General features: G+C 39.2%; 1 protein-coding gene and 1 pseudogene across 2 annotated transcripts; one reads left to right on the top strand and one right to left on the bottom strand.

Moving 5' to 3' along the window:
- The first annotated feature begins 7,482 nt into the window (after window positions 1-7,482).
- On the top strand, window positions 7,483-13,591 carry LOC145792715 (uncharacterized). The gene is made up of 8 exons (XM_082874036.1): window positions 7,483-7,902; window positions 8,268-9,235; window positions 9,675-9,957; window positions 10,349-10,573; window positions 11,097-11,270; window positions 11,394-11,600; window positions 11,713-11,826; window positions 12,026-13,591. Exons 1-8 carry the CDS (start codon window positions 7,735-7,737, stop codon window positions 12,356-12,358), a joined length of 2,472 nt encoding a protein of 823 aa, XP_082730162.1. The 5' UTR covers window positions 7,483-7,734; the 3' UTR covers window positions 12,359-13,591.
- Window positions 13,126-15,256, bottom strand: LOC114309860 (putative adenylate kinase 7, mitochondrial; annotated as a pseudogene). The gene is made up of 4 exons (XR_014332489.1): window positions 14,890-15,256; window positions 14,412-14,538; window positions 13,998-14,180; window positions 13,126-13,588 (listed from the first exon to the last, which is right to left on the bottom strand). The product of XR_014332489.1 is annotated as a putative adenylate kinase 7, mitochondrial (transcript).
- Between the last annotated feature and the right edge of the window lie 4,269 nt (window positions 15,257-19,525).

Raw genomic sequence — 19,525 nt, 5'->3', positions numbered from 1 at the left:
GCAATTGTTGTCAAACGGAATAATCTCAATAGATTATATAAAATCTAAAGAGAATATTGCGGATCCGTTAACAAAAGGTTTGACAAAAGAGCTAGTGTATAGTTCATCGAAGGGGATGGGATTAAAGCCTATTACATAAGAGTCGTCATAATAGTAACCTACTTATATGACTGGAGATCCCAAGAACTAAGTTTAAAGGGATAACTAAGTTATGTATGGCTCATCAAAAATCACCAAGGGATTAAAAATTCCTTACCCATTCCTATGGTGAGAGTGATATCTGCAACATATGTTGTATGTAGGGGTATAAGGATAAGCTTTGCTTTTAATGATTACTTATATCTTGATTAAGGTATAAAATCAAGACGAGTATAAGGAGATACTCACAATAAGAATCACCTATATGAGTGTTGAACTGGGGCCGGTTCTATGAGAATGAAGAGGCTAAATTCTCTAGAAACACTTATGAAAACCAGGCGCGTTCAAGGCCAAAATGAACACAACAGTGAGAACCACAATGTGTTAGTATATATTTTGTGTGAAATCTATTGTCTTGGCTTACACAAACGGCTGAACAATTCAAGGCATCGCGTTCATTGGCTAGCCAGTAAGTCCGATAGGTTATCACTAGGGAAGGTTCAAGGCCGAAAACTATCTATCCTGATGCAAGATATTTTTGACTTATACTCTTTCGTTAAGTCTGCATATTGTTACATTTCCGTTGTTATCAAATTCCATTCATGTGGGGGATTGTTGGAAATGGTAGAAAAATTCTAGGTAAAACCAGAATTTTTTCTCAAGTTTGGTCTATTTTTTAGGTGGGCCCCGAGTGTCGATTTACTCGGGTCAAAGTGGTAACGCGTTCTATGCCGCGTTGTGATTCACATGGTATATTTGGTTGCTTAAAACCATTACCGAGTGAATGGGAAATTGAAGCCAAAGTGTACTCCATGGAAATGGAGTTTTGGTGGAAATTCCTTAAGGTTGTAAAATGGCTTGTCCCACATTGATTTGGTGGAAAGTTTTGAAAGGGTTTATAAGGCATGGGTTTGGTACTTGGGGTATGCCCCAAGGGGTACCCAAGTGTTTTAGAGGGAGAGGTTATGGGCAAAATGGGCTAGACCCATTGGACCCAAAAATCACCACACGCGCGCGCGCGCCGCCGCCGCCGCCGCCGTCCATCCGGTCGGGCGGGCTGGGCTTGGGCTTGAGCTTGGGCGCAGGTGCGTGGTGTGTGGTTGGGTTGGGCTTGTTCGGCCCAATACTAATCTTTTTGGTTATTTTTGGTAAAATAAAATCCAGAATTCAAATTAAACTGATTTGGATTTTCTGTACATCCAAACAGGGCCCTTCCCGTTTTCAAACAGAAATAAACTAGTTTGGAATTAATGCACACCCAAACAGGGCCCTTCCCATTTTTTTTGCTATCTGTTTGAATTATTAACAGATTCAAATCTGTTTGAATTCAAAACCAACAGGTATAATACCTGTTCAATTTAAAACCAAGAGCCACCTTTACATCTATAAATAGGATCACCCTCATTTGATGTTATTCATTCAGAAATTTCGTATTTCACCTCTGCTTATTCTATTCTTCATTTTGTTGCATTTTATTTTTGAAAGAAAGAGTGTAAACACTTAGTGTGTTCGTAAGGCAAACAATTTGCAGTGCTGCTATTGTTTGTGGTAGATCATTTCATCCTGAGAGATAGACGTCCAAATTCTGAAAGCACCGTGGAGATGACGAATTTGTCTTAAGGATACATTGTCAAACACTGGACTTGATCAGAAAATAATTCGAACAAATTAAATCAAGTAAGTTATTTAATTTATTTTCAGTGTTGTTTTTATTTATTAAAATCAGATTTAAATTTTGTTTTTGTAACAAAATAAAATCTGTTTTTATTTATTTATTTTTATTTCGAGTTTGATTTTTGTAATCAAACAAATTCTCTCATTTTCTTTATTTCTTTAAATTCTAATTGTTGTTGTGTACACAATAGAATTAAATCTTTTAAATACAGTGAAGATTGTCCAACATGAGCTTCAAGCGCACCAATTTCACTCAGGTATCTATACTATATATTAAGCAAAAGGGAATTTTTAACCCCAAGGCCTGTGGGAGTTCCAATCTCCTAATCTTAATTTTCTAATTTTTTGATTTAAAAAAAAAACCTCAGCATTTATTGACTTCTCCCAACCTAACCTTAGCATTTATTGACTTCTCCCAACCCACAATCTCTTTTGACTTCTCTCATAATTACTGCAACACCCTTTTCAATTTCTCTCATATACTATGGTTACACACAAAAATAAAAAATAAAAAGATAAGAATTTAGCTATAGATCTCAAAAAGATATAAGATCTAAATTTGAATTATGATTTAATAATATAATTATGTATTTTTTTTATGTATATCTATCAAAGCTTTAAATCACTTAATGGGACAAATTAATCAAATTTTCAAAATTATTGATTTTTAATTTACAAAATAGATTAAAAAAACTATTGACTGATTTATTTATTTAATAACAAAAATATTTCATAATCTCTCCCTCCTAATCTCTCTCACAAATTTTCAAAAAGTAATATTAAAATTTGTATTCATTTTCTCTTCTCCAAAAAATCAGATAATATTTTCTATCAAAGTTGTAGATATCTACCTATATTTTATATATTATATTATAACATAACAAATAAAACTAAAAAACTAAAAAAAAAATCTTTAAAGTTTATCTAAATAAACTTTAAATCAATAAAACTTACATGTCTATCACATATCTAACTCACATCATAACTTACCTAAATAAAAATAATTAAAAACAAATGAAAATCACAGATAAATTAAATTTTAAAAAAAAAGATACCCACAACTCCATCTTAAATAAATTGAAAAAAAAAATACCAAAATAGAAACCACACAAAAATAAAAATAAAAATAAAAAGAAATATCTATCTATCTATCTATATCTATACTACATATTACGCAAAATGGAGTTTTTAACCCTCAAGACCTATGGGAGCTTCAATATCCCAATCTGAATTTTTAAAATTTTTTATTTAAAAAAAAAAAAACTCAGCATTTATTGATTTGGTAAAAATCCAGTATTTATTAACTTTTTTTAATTCACATATCTTTCCACATGGCTGTAATTATTGATTTGGTCAAAATCTCTTGATCAGTATTTAAAATCCCCTCATACAAATAATTATAGATACAATTCGTATATAGTTACTGCAATATCCTTTTCAACTTCTCCCATACATTATGGTTAGTGATAAGAAGAAAATCTTAAAAAACATAATTTATATATTAAAAAAAATTTAAAATAAATATAAATATCTATAATTATCCTGTACATAACACGGGTGATAGGCCAGTATATATATATATATATATATATGAACAAGTGATTGTGGATTTGATTGTGAGTTCATTTATTGTTTGTTTAGTTTCCTTTTCTTTCTATTTGTTTTTTTTCTTTTTCGTTTTTGAATGATGAATTTTGCTTGTTTTTTAATGAACTGAGCACATCGTAGTGGATTTTTCTTCTTCTGAAACCCACATTTATGTTTATTGAGGATATATATTTCTTGTTATTATGCTTTTAGCTATAGGAATAGCTTGAATCCCAAAAGAAAGCTTTCAAGCCAAGCATATATTTTTATTTTTAATTTATGGGTTAATTGTTTTCCACTTTATTTGATTCTGACTGGTTTTGTTTTTGGGGGTTTAGGTGTTTAGTGATTGAATTTGTATCACCCTGCTCATTTGGGGTGTATTGTGAGGTGTCTTGTATTTACTGTAAAGTAATGCAAGGGCCTTTTACAGAGGCGGAGGGCTGAGGCCTGGAGTAGAAAAAGAGAGTTGCGCAGTTGTTCTTGTAATCCTGCTTGCCTATAGTGAATTTTGTTTGTTCTCTGCTGTGGACGTAGGCGTGCTTGTTCTTTTTGTTATTGTTTATTTTGTGATTGAAACCACGTTCTTGCATAACAGGGTGGTACAAGTTTTACTGTAATTATGGTTATGGGACAGAAGACAAAAAACAGGAAAAGTCCCTCTGTTCAGCAAGATTATCTGATTCATGTTCATGAGGTTAAACCTTGGCCCCCATCTCAGTCGCTGAGAACCCTTCGTTCTGTTCTCATTCAATGGGAACATGGTGGTAGGAATTCACCCAGTTGTCCCTTTGCTTGGGTCTGGTGTTGGCGATGGAAAAATTGAATTTAACGAGTCTTTTAGGCTTCCCGTGACACTATTAAGGCAAATGTCTACTAAAAGTGGGGATGGTGATACTGTTGAATTCACCCCATGTGAAGGAGGTGATGCTCTTCCATGGGAACACACCTTGGTCAACAATGGAAGGCCACCAACCATCTTGAAGAGTCAAGGATGGAGGCTGCCCAAAGGCTCTCCCACCTACTCCCTCACCTATAAATGGAGGTTGAGAGGAGAGAGCAAAATGTGAGCAAACCGTGAGACAACAAAGAGAGTGAGAGATGTGAGGCGGAGAGACCGTCTCTCTCGGTGTGAGCGAGGGAGACGGGTGAGTGTCTGAGTGAGGAGAGTGTGAGCTCCTCCTCTATTGTAATCTTTCTGTAATCTCCTCATTGGTATAGTGATAACCGGTTACTCTCCCGTGGACGTAGGCATTGGGCCGAACCACGTAAAATATTGTGTCTCCTTGTGTGTGGGTGTGTTTTTCTGCTTGCAATGATTTCTATAAGGTCTTGGGCGGGATCCCAGATCCCAACAAGTGGTATCAGAGCCTCGTCGGTGGCGTTTCGGAACAAAAACAGCGTGTTGTCCGAAACTGCCCAGAAATCAAGTTGCTCGAAATCCAATTTTGAGCATACCAGGAGCAAGGGCTCGAGAAGAGGAGTCCAACCATATAAAGCAGACACCCAGAGGAGTTGGCACGCGCCCCCACGCGCCGCCTGAAGAAGGCGCGTGGGGCCCAGTCTCGGCACGCGCCTCCACGCGCCGTGAAGGCAGCCGGCGCGTCGGCCCAGTCGCAGGCACGCGCCCCACGCGCTGATGAAGGAAGAAGACGAGTGGGGGGAGGCGCGTGTATGGCACGCGCGTGCCACGTCAGCAGCCACGTCAGCAGCCACGTCAGCTGCCACGTCATCCGCAGGAGGAAGAATCCTGTGTTTCGCGGCGAAGGTACAGCCGCAGATCTGAGGCGTACAAAATGTTTTGGCTAGATCGAAGCCATTTGGAGTCCGTTTTTGGTGATCCAATAGTGGTTTCCGACTATTTGGAGTATTCCGGACACATCCGTACGGTCAGATTTTGGAGATGGAGTTTCCGTAAAAAGAAGGCAGATTAAAGTGGCAGACGGCGTCAGGGGCAGTGGACGGAATATTCTGTTGGAACACGGAATATTCCCTGAACTTCTGAAAATTGCAATTTGGCCCAGAATTTTCAGAAAATTGTGGTGTGGCCCAGTTTTCGGGGATAGTTTTTCAGTGAGGTCCCCGGAAATGCAGCGAAGGTTGGTCCTAGCTAAACGGACCGCTCCGGACGCAACCGCGAGGTCAGAATAGTGAAATTCTGAACGGTTTGGAAAGATTGTCAAAACATGGGTGTTTGCCATCTTCAATACTCGAAGGAAGGTTGCCGGATATTGTGGAACGCTGCGGATTCACTGAAGAGGTTAGAATGGGCAGATTCTGACCCGATTGGACAACCAGATACAGATTGAGATAGATCATTGAAGACCAGAGGAGATCAGGCTTGATCAAATGGCAGATTGAGGGAGATCAGGATTGGTCAGGGGCGATCAGAGGATTGCAGACATGATTATCTCAAGATCAAAGGTCTAGGAAAGTTCTGTCAAAAAGACACTGTCTAAGGAGACTGGTTCTTAAGTGGGACCGGTTGTGACCCCACCAGTCTTTCCTGGGAACTTTCCTGGTTGTTGAGGTGATCGGAGGATCTGGTTCAATCAAAAGAGAAGACCATTCATCGACGGATAGATGATTTGGCAACCAGTACAGGCTCAGGGAAATACTGTGGCTGTTGGAGCTACTGTATACGAGAAGGTACTAATGGTATGTGGACATGTAGAACAATAGTTGCAGAGGAGCATACTAAGCGCAGAAGTACAATTGCAGACGTGCAACAGTGCAAGGGTACGCTAGAGTGTCGTACAGAGGCGCGAGAAGAGTGTGCAGCAGCGGGTTGTTGACAGTTCACAGGAACTTCCAGACAGAGAAATTGAGACAGGTAAAACGTAAGAGTGCGTGCCAAGGAGTGGCAAGTCTTATTTCTCTATGGTGGTTTCTTTAGTTCCATGGCAGCAGATGATAGAGTTGATGCAGATCTCTCAAGCAAGCTTGACGCAGGGAGACCAGAAGCCATGGGTGCGAGCACTATGCACGGAGTTGCATAGTGGTAACTTGTACAGACCGGTGGAAGTTGTCTTGACAGAAGGGCTAACTGTCAAACATCAGTACGGACAAGTGAGACAGAACCGAACATCAGGGATTGCAGCACAGACAACAAGCGTATGTGGAAACGCCAGGAGGTTGTTCAGAAGTGCAGAAGGGCAAAGGCTGGTTGTTCAGAAATAAGCTCCGAGCAAGGAAACTTGAGGATGTTGATGTGTCAAACTCTGAAGTTTTCTAGTTGCTCCAGTGTTCATCATGCAAGGAGTTGCATGATAGTCAAGGGCATCCAAGCAGGGGGTGCAGGACATCCAATCAGGGGGTGTCGGATATCTTGGTTGCGCAAGTTCAAGCATAGCAGGTATAGACATCCGAGACAGGAAGCATGGAAGAGATCTGTGGGAGATAGGAGCAGTGGCTCTCTCCAAATCAGAGAGTGGTGTGAGTTGAGTTGAGGATGTCGGATTCCCTCCTCCTCTTGTATCTCTGGTGTTTTATCTCTAGCTTCAGGGGATGCAGCGTCTCAGTGAAGAGATGCAGACTATGTTGAATTTGGGCGTGACAAGATTAGCAGCAGTGTGTGCAGTGGATCACCTCACATGGGTTGAGGGGGTGATTTGTTGAATTCACCCCATGTGAAGGAGGTGATGCTCTTCCATGGGAACACACCTTGGTCAACAATGGAAGGCCACCAACCATCTTGAAGAGTCAAGGATGGAGGCTGCCCAAAGGCTCTCCCACCTACTCCCTCACCTATAAATGGAGGTTGAGAGGAGAGAGCAAAATGTGAGCAAACCGTGAGACAACAAAGAGAGTGAGAGATGTGAGGCGGAGAGACCGTCTCTCTCGGTGTGAGCGAGGGAGACGGGTGAGTGTCTGAGTGAGGAGAGTGTGAGCTCCTCCTCTATTGTAATCTTTCTGTAATCTCCTCATTGGTATAGTGATAACCGGTTACTCTCCCGTGGACGTAGGCATTGGGCCGAACCACGTAAAATATTGTGTCTCCTTGTGTGTGGGTGTGTTTTTCTGCTTGCAATGATTTCTATAAGGTCTTGGGCGGGATCCCAGATCCCAACAGATACATTTCAGAAGAATTGTTTAGAGTTGAATTTGTATGAACCTCGGAGGGATAAGACGGCGAGAGGTCAATTGTTGGGAACTGCCATTATAGACCTGGCAGAATATGGTGTCGTTAAAGAGATTGTGAGTGTAAGTGTTCCAATTCATTCCAAGAGGATCTTTAACAACGCAGCACAACCGTTTCTGTTTATTAAAATTCAGTCTGTTGAAAAAGGGCGCACCAGCTGCTCATCCAGAGACAACCTATCTAAAGAAGCATGCATGGAGAGAAATGGTAGCGAGTCTGCTTCTGTATTGGTGAATGAAGAACATGCTGAGGAAGCTGAGATTGCATCAGTTACTGATGATGATGTTTCCTCCCACTCATCTCTGGCTGTTTCTTCTTCAGCTTTTGAGACTAATGGGGGTTTGTCCCCAAACAGTGAAAAGGTATATCTACTTCTACTCTCATATTGATAGCAATATTTCATTTTGCAACATCTTTCATTTTAATTATGCTCTATATCTACTTCCACCCTCATTTAAATAACAATAGTTCATTTTGCAAGAACTTTCATTTAATTATGTCCTATGAATTGATGAGGTGTGTTCCTGTTTCTGCATTTCTGCATCTTCCCTGACACATAAACCAACCATATAAGTAGTAGCGAAACAGTTCACTGGCATAGTGGATACCATGTTGTGTTTAGGTTAATATCAACCTGTCGGGTGATCATTGGCTTCATGGCTTCTCTTGATAGTTGTAGTTGCACAGTTTCAGATAATTTGATGATCAGTTGATGTTCCTATTACAGAACAGATCACAGACAGTTAAGGATAGCCCTGGAGAGGCTTACAACCAACATCACTTAACTTCAAAGCAGGGACTTGAAAAATTAGATATGAAGTCTGTGAATGGACCGCGGGAAATCTTGAAGGTTAGTTCATCTTGCTCATTATCAACAGACTTATCTTCTAATAGGGGCAGCCTAGAAAATGGTCAGGCTACATTATCCAATTTTCCTGAGACAAGCTTGACATCAATGGCAAAGAAAATTGGTGCTCGTAGTGTTGAATCTTCATCCTCATCCATAACTTATGAAGGTGCAAAGGAAGATGTAAACACAAACATTCGAAGCAAAGATTGTGACAGTTTGATTCAGGAGGTTGATGAGAAGGTTGCTAATGATGGAAGTGAAATTAGCGGTAATGCTTGGCATTCTGTAGAAGATGAACTGTGGAATAGATTTTCACAAGATGATACCATGAAGCAAGTCTCAGCGGGAAGTGATGCGCTATCTTACAATGTGGACAATCTTGGAGTAAATGGTAATATCCTAAACAGTGATAGATTGAAGTATGTGAAGTCTGTCCGATCACTTGTGGAATCAGGTAGGAGCAATGGATCTGTTAGGAGTAGCAAGTTGGGAGATGCTCAGAATGGCGCTCTACGCTTTGCTAGCAATGAAAGAAATGACACCAAACTTTATCCAAAGGAGACAATAAACATCACTTCTAATGGTAGAATCCAACAACTGGAACATGGAATAAAGATGCTTGAAGGAGAGTTGAGAGAGGCTGCTGCTATTGAGATTAGCCTTTACTCAGTTGTTGCAGAACATGGAAGTTCCACAAACAAGGTCCATGCTCCGGCTCGCCGCCTATCTAGGCTCTATCTTCATGCTTGCGAAGAGAGTTCCCAATCAAGGAGAGCAAGTGTGGCTAGAAGTGCTGCCTCTGGATTAGTTTTGGTCGCAAAAGCATGTGGAAATGATGTTCCAAGGTACTTTCAAACAACAATATTTGTTCCAATCCCATGAAAACATCCTTCACATCCATACATCATCCTATTTTATTTTTATATAAGTTTGTTTTGGAACCAATAAATAAAATCTTTTTGATTGGTTGGTTGCAGAAATCAGAATCTGTCACCTTTTTAATTTTTATTGCTCGTATGGCAATTTGATTTGCATCAAGTGTTCCTATCAATTTTATAGGATGATGATAATTTTTTTTTTTAACCACTTGTTCTATTAGATGAAATAATGAACAAAATCTAATAGGAAGGAAAATCTAGAAACTAGCTCTAGAGACCTACCTAACTTGAGGAGTGAATATTGAACATTGGTAAGCACGATGTTTAACCATATTTATTGTTTTATGGATGTTTTACATTTTCTTTCCTTAAGAGCTCATTTACTTTTCTACACTCTGAAACACAGGTTGACTTTTTGGTTATCAAATTTGATTGTACTGAGAGCTATCATAAGCAGAGCTCAATTACCACATTCTGCTAGACCTTGTATTGAGAGGACCGGTAGCAGGAAGGGAAACCAGAAGCAATTTTCTCCACTAAAATGGACAGAGTTCTCTTTGAGCAAGGAGAAGAAAGGTGCTTTATTTGCAAGTTATGATGACTGGGAGGACCCTCCTACATTTGCGTCAGCATTGGAAAAGATCGAAGCTTGGATCTTCTCAAGAATCATTGAATCTGTCTGGTGGCAGGTCATACCATAATTTAATGTCTTCTTTCTTTTTGTAAATTTATTTGAAATTAATGTCCGATACTGGTCCACCTGTGCCAACTCCCCATGTTGGAAAGAGTTGCTGGACCTCCACTGAGTAATGGATTTTTTTGTCTTTCCATTTCCGTGGACTTGGATTCAAGTCTCTCTAGGAGCTTGAAGGCTGCCTTCATTGGGTAGGGTAGGATCTGTGCCAAATCTAATAAAGATAATAATTACAAATATTAGGTGAATCATAAGGCTGTGTTTGGATCTACGATTTGGTGAGGGATTTGTGGAGGGAAAGGAAATATCCAAATCCAACATCCAAACAGAGTCTAAATGAATCCCTTTAATGTGGCTGACCTGACTTTGTTGTATGTTTTCTCCAGACTTTAACACCACATATGCAAACTGCCGCTGCCAAGGCAATAAGTTCAGGTATGGCTTCCAAAGCGAGTAAAACCTATCGAAGGACATCTAGTTCAGGTGATCAAGAGAGGGTAAACTTTTCATTAGAGCTCTGGAAGAAGGCTTTCAAGGATGCGTGTGAACGCCTGTGTCCTGTTCGAGCTGGAGGGCATGAGTGTGGTTGCTTACCCGTGCTGGCTAGATTGGTAAATTCTATATGCTCTATTTTCCTTTTGAGTTAAATATTCATATCTTTATATGTAACATAATAAATATATAAAATTATATATTTTGCACGTCTCCCACTTGTCGTGTCCTACATTTTTGTGAAAATTTCCGTGTTGGTGTTGTGTCACATGTTTGTATCCGTGCTTCTTAGGGACTATCTATGGCGTAGATTCATGTTGTGTATGCTATGTTGGAACCCATGCTTTGCCTATTCATTGTTAAGGAGAACACGTCTAGGAGCATACTGTGTTTCTATGCCCAAATTATTCCTACAATCCTTGAGCATTACCTGGTCTTTTGCCCCTTTCTCAAATGTGTAGAGATGTCCCGTCTCTGCATGCACAATGGTTTGGCGTATCTGTCCAGTCCTTGAAGCACTATTTTGCCCATTTTTTCAAAAAGATCTGTTTTCTCATGAAGCTATAGCTTCCACTTCATATATTTTGTTGGACCCATTGAAAAGAATGAAAATTACTAACATGTTACTCCAATTCTGACTAGATAATGGAGCAATGTGTGGCTAGATTGGACGTGGCAATGTTGAATGCTATTCTTCGTGAATCTGATGATGAAATTCCAACCGATCCTGTATCTGATCCCATTAGCGATGCCAAGGTTCTTCCTATTCCAGCAGGGAAAGCAAGCTTTGGGGCTGGTGCACAACTCAAAAATGTGGTGAGAATTACAAATCTATCCCGCTGATATTGAACTCATTTATTTGTAAATGATAATAATTCTGAATCGCTGCTGTTGGCTCCATATGATCTTAGTGACTGACTTGTGTGCTCTGGATGACAGATTGGGACCTGGTCTAGATGGCTTACTGATCTATTTGGTCTTGACGATGATGACTCACTTGATGACAAGAATGACTGTGATAATGATGATGATGGCACAAGAAAAGACCACGATACATTGTTCAAGTCTTTCCATCTTCTGAATGCACTGAGTGACCTCATGATGCTTCCAAAGGACATGCTCTTAAGCCAGTCAACCAGAAAAGAGGTTCAACTCTGAAACTATTAAACCCCTCCATTTTAATCTTTTGTCCACATGATCCATAGATGCTGTACTTGTTGTCATCAGTGTTAAATGTTTTTTATTTTTATTTTTGAAGGTATGCCCCATATTTGGTCCACCGCTGATCAAGAGGGTTGTTAACAATTTCATTCCAGATGAATTTTGCCCGGACCCAATTCCTAAGGTTGTCCTTGAAGCTCTGGATTCTGAGGTTTGTCCCTTTGAAAACCGAGTTATCTAAACATAGATAAACCTTGTGGTTCCAAGAGAGTTCCCAAGTTTTTGAAAAACAAAAATAAACAAAAAAACATGTATGCGTCATAGTTTTCCCATGGTAATAAAACACTTGAGCTTAAAAATTCTACTTTGAAAATTCACTGCAGTACTATTTTTGGTTTAATTTGATTCAGGATCCTCTTGAGGCCGAGGTAGGTTCGATCACAAGCTTCCCGTGCAGTGCAGCTCCAATAGTCTACTTGCCACCTCCAGTATCTTCTGTTGCTGCTATTATAGGAGACATTGGCAGTCAATCTCGGCTGACAAGAAGCAGGTCCTCAGTGCTCAAGAAATCATACACTAGTGATGACGAGCTTGATGAATTGGATTCACCCTTAACTGCCATTGTCGAGACCTTCCAGGCTTCACCTACTCCGACAAAACCCAGCTGGATATCAAAGGAAAAAGGAAGTCAAAATGCTGTCAGGTATCAACTTCTTCGGGAGGTATGGATAAACAGCGAGTAAGAGTAATAGATTCGACAGATTCAAAGCATCGTATAATTTTGAAGAATAGACAGTCTCTGGGATTTTTGCCTGATATCAAAAGTAAATGGCAGTTGCAATGTTGTCTACACATAGACCCCTTTCAGTTGGCACTGACAAATAACAAGAAGTGTGTATGTATATACGAGTATACATCTTTTTCTTTTTTGTGTGTGCGCATGGAAAGCTGTAATTGTGCCTTGTTATTGATGTTCCAGTATATACAGAATTGCCATTTTGGAGGTGATAATTTCAAGTGTTGCATTTTTTTATTTTTATTTTTATTTTTATTTTTTTCTGAAAAGAAAATATTATCAAAGGTCACACAGCAAAAATTTGGAAATTATTCTGTTGGCGTGCTCGAACTTTGGTTACTGTGCTTAAAGTTGTCTCAAGGTGTGAATTTAAGAAATTTGACAAATTATACTTCAAATCCTTATCCCAACTCCCAAATACATATTACAACCTAACACACAGAAGATTTCCATTACTCAAAACACTTGAATTGTATCTGGATGAGTTAGCCCTCCCGGTGCTACAAATAAACACGACTTTTTTCCACTCCCGCTATTGTGAAGCTCGAAATCTTCTAGGAAAGCTCTCGGATCTATACATGACATATTTCAAGTTTCCATTGAATTCAGGAACCAGAGAACAAGATCTAATCACGAAGATTCAAATATTATGAGAGAGAGAGACAAGCCAAAAACATACATCGTAAAGCAAAACAAAGAAAAAATACCAGCATATAAAATAATAGGCTTACTTCACATAATGCTCAAAATCGCCAATATCCTTCTCTGCCATTCAGCTTCTTGCTGGAACTAGATTACAAACAAAGCATCACCAAAAATGCATTGCACTTTCCAAACAAAAATGGGGAAAAAGAAAAAAGAAAACGAAAACAAAAAGAAAAACAATGAAGTCTTCAAAACTAGGCTTAAGCTGGACATTTGTCGGAGTGGAAAACTCCAGCCAACTATGCTACACTCAAGTTGCATATGTTTAATATAGAGCCTGAACAAAAATGAAGTAAATTTGAAGATCGGATTGGACAAATCATGCAGTCAACTTCTGTGAAGTATTGACAGCATTCATATGCTGAAGATGTGAAGCTGCCAAGAGACCTTGCCACGTTTCTCCGGGTGCACCAACCACTTGAAAGTCAAGAAGCTTCTTCTGTTTTCTGTAGTAGTCTACCAATGGTTTGCTCTGAAAAGATAAATAGATAAATCAATAGCTTTATCAGTGAAAAGTGTCTTTCATGCAATTCTTGAGCAGAAAAGATGCTAACTTCAAATCTTACTACCCCTTGTCATAGATTAAAATCACAAACGAGAAAATATCTCTTAAAATTTGAAGTGTACAGTCATTTCCCAAGTAGAATGTATTAAGAGAACTAAAAAGAGCATCAGACTCATACAAACAGAGCACAAAAACACACCCATAGTTTATTATTTATTTTTGGAATACAATATGATAGATGGAACATAACTTGTTGCAGCTTACTATGAATACTCAGGATCAAATCGGGGTGATAAAGAAGTATCTTAAATTTGCACATTTGTCACCATAGTTTAGTTTCTGATCTACAAGTAATAATATGGATTATGAAGTATACCTGCTCTGCATGAATACAAAGTTTCTCTTTCCAAGCACCTTGCACATCAGCACCGGAAGATCCCATGCTCAGAAATTCTTGACCAGTAGAATATATTCCGTTTCTCACATGCTTCAACAAGCACTCCTCTGAGCATTTGAAATTCACAACTAAATCAATATCAGCAATTCGGTCAAGGATCTCCTGCAGTACATTAACAATCCAAATAGTAGACATTACCGAGCCCAACCATGAAAGAAATCAACACAAACTAAACCTTGCCAAACATAATTTCAGGGTAATTACAACCTAAATAGAACATTTAATTTTCTATTATCAATGCCAATGAATTGGCCTCTGGAACTACTAATCAAAGGGTATTTGTTTCTTCCCCAAAAAAGAGAAAAATTTTCAGAAAGAAACTCTAAAACTTACAGCTTGAATTCTTGTACGAGGAATTCCATCCAGAATAATGGGAGTATCCTTCTTCCAACCTCTTGGACAACAGACCGAAAATTATATCTTCTGGAACAAGCTTCCGTTGGTTCACAGCATTTGAAATCTAAATTCACCATAAAAAATAAACAAATACATTAATTCAATCAAAAGGCTAAAAAAAAAGAAAAAAAAAAAAGCTGTTAATGATTTGCCTCTAAGAACTCAAAATTCCATATATTTGTACTACATTTCGGGTATCTCTTCTTTTTTTCTTTTTCCTTTTTTTTTTTTTGATAAATACAATTCGGGTATCTTCAAGCGTCAAATAATCTCAAATTCGTTCAAATATTTTGCAAAATTGGTACAATTAGTTAAGATAAATCAAAACATATAGCCTGTGGAAACCTAAAAACATAAAAAAAAATCCAATTGCCACATTTTCTCGGCAACCAAACAGAAAAGAAAATAATTGAACCTGTTTGTAGAGAGAAGACTGAGGGTGTAGCTCTTGGCGAACAAGCGAGCCCATAGAAATGTGAGGGACTCGAAGAAGCTTCGAGAGCCTCTCAGCATAAACCTGTTTCTTCGCCAGTGGATCCCCCATGATCACCCACTGCACTCCTCTTCCTGGAATCGATCCCTCCGAGTCGTCCGAGTACTCTTCGTAGTCGTAATCATACTGAAGCTGAGCCGCAGAAGCCGATCCATAGGCTCGGCTGTCGATGAACCCCAGACGGCGGAGGGCCTCTGGTTGCGCCGCCGGTATCAAGCGGCGAAGCGCGGCCATGGCGGCGGAGAGAGGAGAGAGAGAGAAAGGGAGAGGCGGAGGCTGAAAGAGGTGAAAGAAGTGGCTTTTGAGTGGGAGCTTCTATTTGCACACAGAACATTTTCTCTATACACACCCTTCTTAATTCACACACCTAAAAAAAATTAAAAATTAAAAAATAAAATATATATATTTACTCATTACACACACTATTATTCTAATTATACTCATACACACACAACTTTCCAACACACTCAATCCATCCACCTTTTCTTACCCTTTTCATTCTCCAAACCCTAACCCTAAACCAACCACCGTCGACGACACCATGGTTGCCCTCGCAGTCGTTGCTTTCTCCACCTACTATCGTAGCCTACACACCTGTCCAATCCCTCTGCCGATCACTCCTCGTCCCTGCTACTACCACCATTGCAGCGACGACCCACCATCGCGACACATACGCCGTTCGATAAACCAGGGTCGAAAATCATACATCGATTTGACCATCAACATCCGAACAAAACACATCGGTGCGACCTTCAACATCCGAACAAAACACATTAGTTCGACACTGTACTTTCGAATCAATGTGTTTGGTTCGAAGGCTGCCGCAGAGAGAGAGAGAGAGTTGCAGATGATAGAGAGGGGGCTTCGACGGGAGAAAAGAGGGATTGGAGAGTGTGAGCGACGAGCGATAAGGTGAAAAGAGGCTTCGATTCGAGAAGAGAGGGGATGGTGAGAGAGGCGACGAAGGAGGTGATTAGGGTTAGGGTTTTTGGTTGAAGAAGAAATGGATATTTTGGTAATTTTATTTTAGAATAAAAATGTAATAAAAAAAATATCATTAAGTGTGTGGCAAGAGGGGAAATGGTGTGTGCCAATAGACGCTCCCCTTTTGAGTTTTGAGGGAGAGAAGAGAATATGAAATTGGCGCTGCCTTTGAACTGTAATTACGTTAATGCCCTTTGATCTAGCTGGAGGGAATGCCAAATGGATGGATGGCATTGGTTGTTATGCACTGTGTTTTATGAACGTTGGGTCCACAAAAAGTATTTTGATCCAACAAGAGCGGAGCCATGAGTTTAATTATTAATCCTTCCGAAATCAGCTACATTACAGACCAGTTTATTTATTTATTTTTTTATTATCGGTTGAATAACCGATAAATCTTAAATAATGAATTTATAAATTATTTGATTTTTTTTTATAAATCTAAATGTCTCATTTTAATATAAATTTTTGGGAAGTTGCAATTTTGGACTCGTTTGGAAAGGGAGGGTTTGGGCTTTTTTGGCTAAAATAGCCACAAAAAAAATAAAATAGGCTTTTTAATCCAATAAGACAAAACATCACATCCAATTCATAATCATTACATTCTCTCTCTCACAAAAAGTCAAAAAAGACAAAAAAAAAAAAATCAAAAAACCCTTTCCAAATGAGGCTTTTTAGCACTAGTCTAAAATAGCAAAAAATTCAAAAAGCCAACCCACTTCCCAAACGAACCCTTTAGTAGGCTATTTTAGTTTTTAACTATTTTAGTAGGCTAAAATTTTTGTGTTTGGAAGATAGTTAGATTTTTTTTGTAGTTGGATGTGATATTTGTGAGAGAAAAAATGAAATAATTATGAATTTGATATGATATTTTGTCTTATTAGCTATTTTAGTCTATTTTGTCATTTTGTGAATTTTAGCCCAAAAAGTCAAAAAAAGCCTTTGCCAAACACCAAGAAAGAGTCAAGTATAAATGTGTGTGTATTATATGTTGAGAGATAAATGTAAATTTTCTCATAATGTTAAAATTACTAAATGTAACACTTAAATAAAATTCCTTAATATATATATATATTTTAAAAATAATATTCCATTCAATGTAACACACAAACATCACCAAACAAATGCTATGGTGACAAACATCGCCAAACAAATGATTATGGATTAGATGTGACATTTTATTTTATTGATTGTTTTAGTCTATTTTATCTTTTTGTGAATTTTAGTCTAAAAAATGCTAAAATCTCATTTCCCAAACATCGCCATAATAAAAAATTCTTTAATATATTTTTCTCAAATATAATAACGTAACATTCTAAAAAAATTCTTTAGTATATTTTTTCCAAATGTAATACTCTAATCAATGCAACACACGAAAATTGCGTAGTGTACTTTTCTCAAACGTAACAAGTAATATTTCAAAAAACTTTTTTAGTGTATTTGCTTTTCAAACGTTATACTTCAATCAATATAATACACAAAAACTTTTTAGTATATTTTTTCCAAATGTAGCACACTAATATAACAAATAACGTAACACCAGAAAACCACATTATATAGCGATTCTGGTTTTGACCCTTCACTTGTTGTATTCCGGACTCGAGTTTATGGTTTCTGAATGTTGTTCATTGTCTTTCCTCTTTATTCCTTCTTAAATTTGGTTATTTGGGCGTTTTGAGTGTGTTTGGAACAGGTTAGTTGCTTGGTTTTCAAACCTTGTGTTGCTTAGAATTTTGGTCCTCCATTCAAGCGGGCTTTCTTGCGCTTGAGTGGGATTTGCAAACTCTCAATACTTTGTACGTTTACAAAAGTATTGGAGGGGTGTTTTCCACATTCGAATGATGTTTTCTACGCTCGAACGAGGGAACCTACTCTGATGTCTGGGCGACCGACGTCTCTCTCTCCCCTTTGCTGCTACGTTCCCTGTTCTTTGAGCTTCGCCTCCAGTAGCGCGATGTATTTCAGCGTCCAATTCAGCCAAACTTCTTCATTCTCCTTTACTATTGAAGAATAATCTCTGAGATATCTATGGCCCAACTTACGACCACCGTTGATACTCAAGTTTCAGCTTGTCCTTAAATTATTTGTGGAAGCCGGATACAAATGGACGCAGATAGGCCGAATACACATTTAGATAATCGGTACATGTTGTACTCGCCCGTCTTGTACGTTCTGGATGTCGAATATCTTAGTCGGCCACAAAGCTAGCCGAACGAGGGGCCCATTGAAAGTCGGGTTACGACGAAAGAAGGGCTGAGTGAGCAATCACACGATAGATTAGTAGTGGGCCCCATCCTGAGGACTGGGAGTGTATATAAATAGAAGAACAACAACCAAAGAGAGGTATGTGAGAATTGTTACGCTTAACTTAAGATACAAGTAACTAAGAGAGCATACACTGACTTAACCGTTGGAGTGCTAATTTCGGCACCCCCGACCGGAGTGTTCATTCCTTTTCAGGTTACTAGCTGAGGATCTCGAGCGTCCTAGTGGATCAAAAGAGTATTTCCAAACCACTTTCCCACAACTAGCGCCGACTGTGGGAATACTCAACTACATCCATGGTAGGCATAACAGAAGACCCTTCAATAGTCACTGACGAAACGACATAGAGAGATGAGCTCACTCCAACAAACATGCTTGGACCGGAGACTATCGCCGCAAGACGTGCCTTGAACTTCGACTCACTTGCCTAGAACTCACCCTCGACTTCAGAACATGAGACAATGCAAGCGATCATGGAACAGGCGAAGCAAAACGAACAAAGGCTGGAAAACATGATCTCTAAGAACGAGCGCCTCCGTCAGGATTTAGCCTTGGAAGTAGCAAAATCCAAGCAAGGTGCATGCTAAGATCCCAAACGACCTCTGAAAAAAGATGGTCGACAACCTTGAGTTCGAAGACAAGAAAGTGACAGTGATTCTAACTCATTATCCCTGGAACCCAAAAGGAGGGGACGAGTTGAAACCACTAGCTCCTCCGAAGAGAGTCCGCGTGCACACCATAAGCGAAGGTGAAATGGTTTAGGCAAAGAGGACCAGCATAATCCCTTTGTGCAACGGATTGCGAAGGCTGTACTACCCAAAAAGTTCAAAGCCCCATCGTTCACCCTACACGACAGGAAATCAGAACCCATTGATCACATTCGACATTACAAGCAAGCTATGACGTTGCATGCGGACGACGAGGCCCTCATGTGCTGAATATTTTCGAGCAGTTTGGGACCGTTGGCCGTCAGATGGTATTATAAATTAGAATCGGCATCGATTAAGAGCTTCTATCAACTCTAAAAATCCTTCAGGGGCAAGGTTCATTACCAATGAGGTCCAGCCGAAGCAGGCCGATTCTCTCTGGGCAATGCAAATCCAGTCAGGGGAAACATTACGGGCGTATTCGGCGCACTATTGGGAATGCTTTAATCTTGTGGATGACGCCTGCAACGACTCCATGGCCATCACCACCTTTAAAATGGGGTTGCATCCTTATAGTGCCCTCCGCAGTTCCTTAACTAGAAGGCCCCCCAAAACAGTCTGGTCGCTGATGAAAAAAGTTGAGGAATATTGCAAAGTTGAAG

This window comes from Camellia sinensis, chromosome 6, assembly GCF_055761805.1.
Source record: "Camellia sinensis isolate YWXY chromosome 6, ASM5576180v1, whole genome shotgun sequence".
Lineage (NCBI taxonomy): Eukaryota > Viridiplantae > Streptophyta > Magnoliopsida > Ericales > Theaceae > Camellia > Camellia sinensis.
This window is presented reverse-complemented; position numbering and strand designations above follow the sequence as displayed.

Excerpts from the sequence above, each read along its gene's own strand:
- LOC145792715 (XM_082874036.1), top strand. The coding sequence starts at position 7,735 with ATGGAGAGAAATGGTAGCGAGTCTGCTTCTGTATTGGTGAATGAAGAA. Across the intron at positions 7,903-8,267 it reads TGTCCCCAAACAGTGAAAAG|AACAGATCACAGACAGTTAA; the intron begins GTATATCTACTT and ends TTCCTATTACAG. Across the intron at positions 11,271-11,393 it reads GTGCACAACTCAAAAATGTG|ATTGGGACCTGGTCTAGATG; the intron begins GTGAGAATTACA and ends TCTGGATGACAG.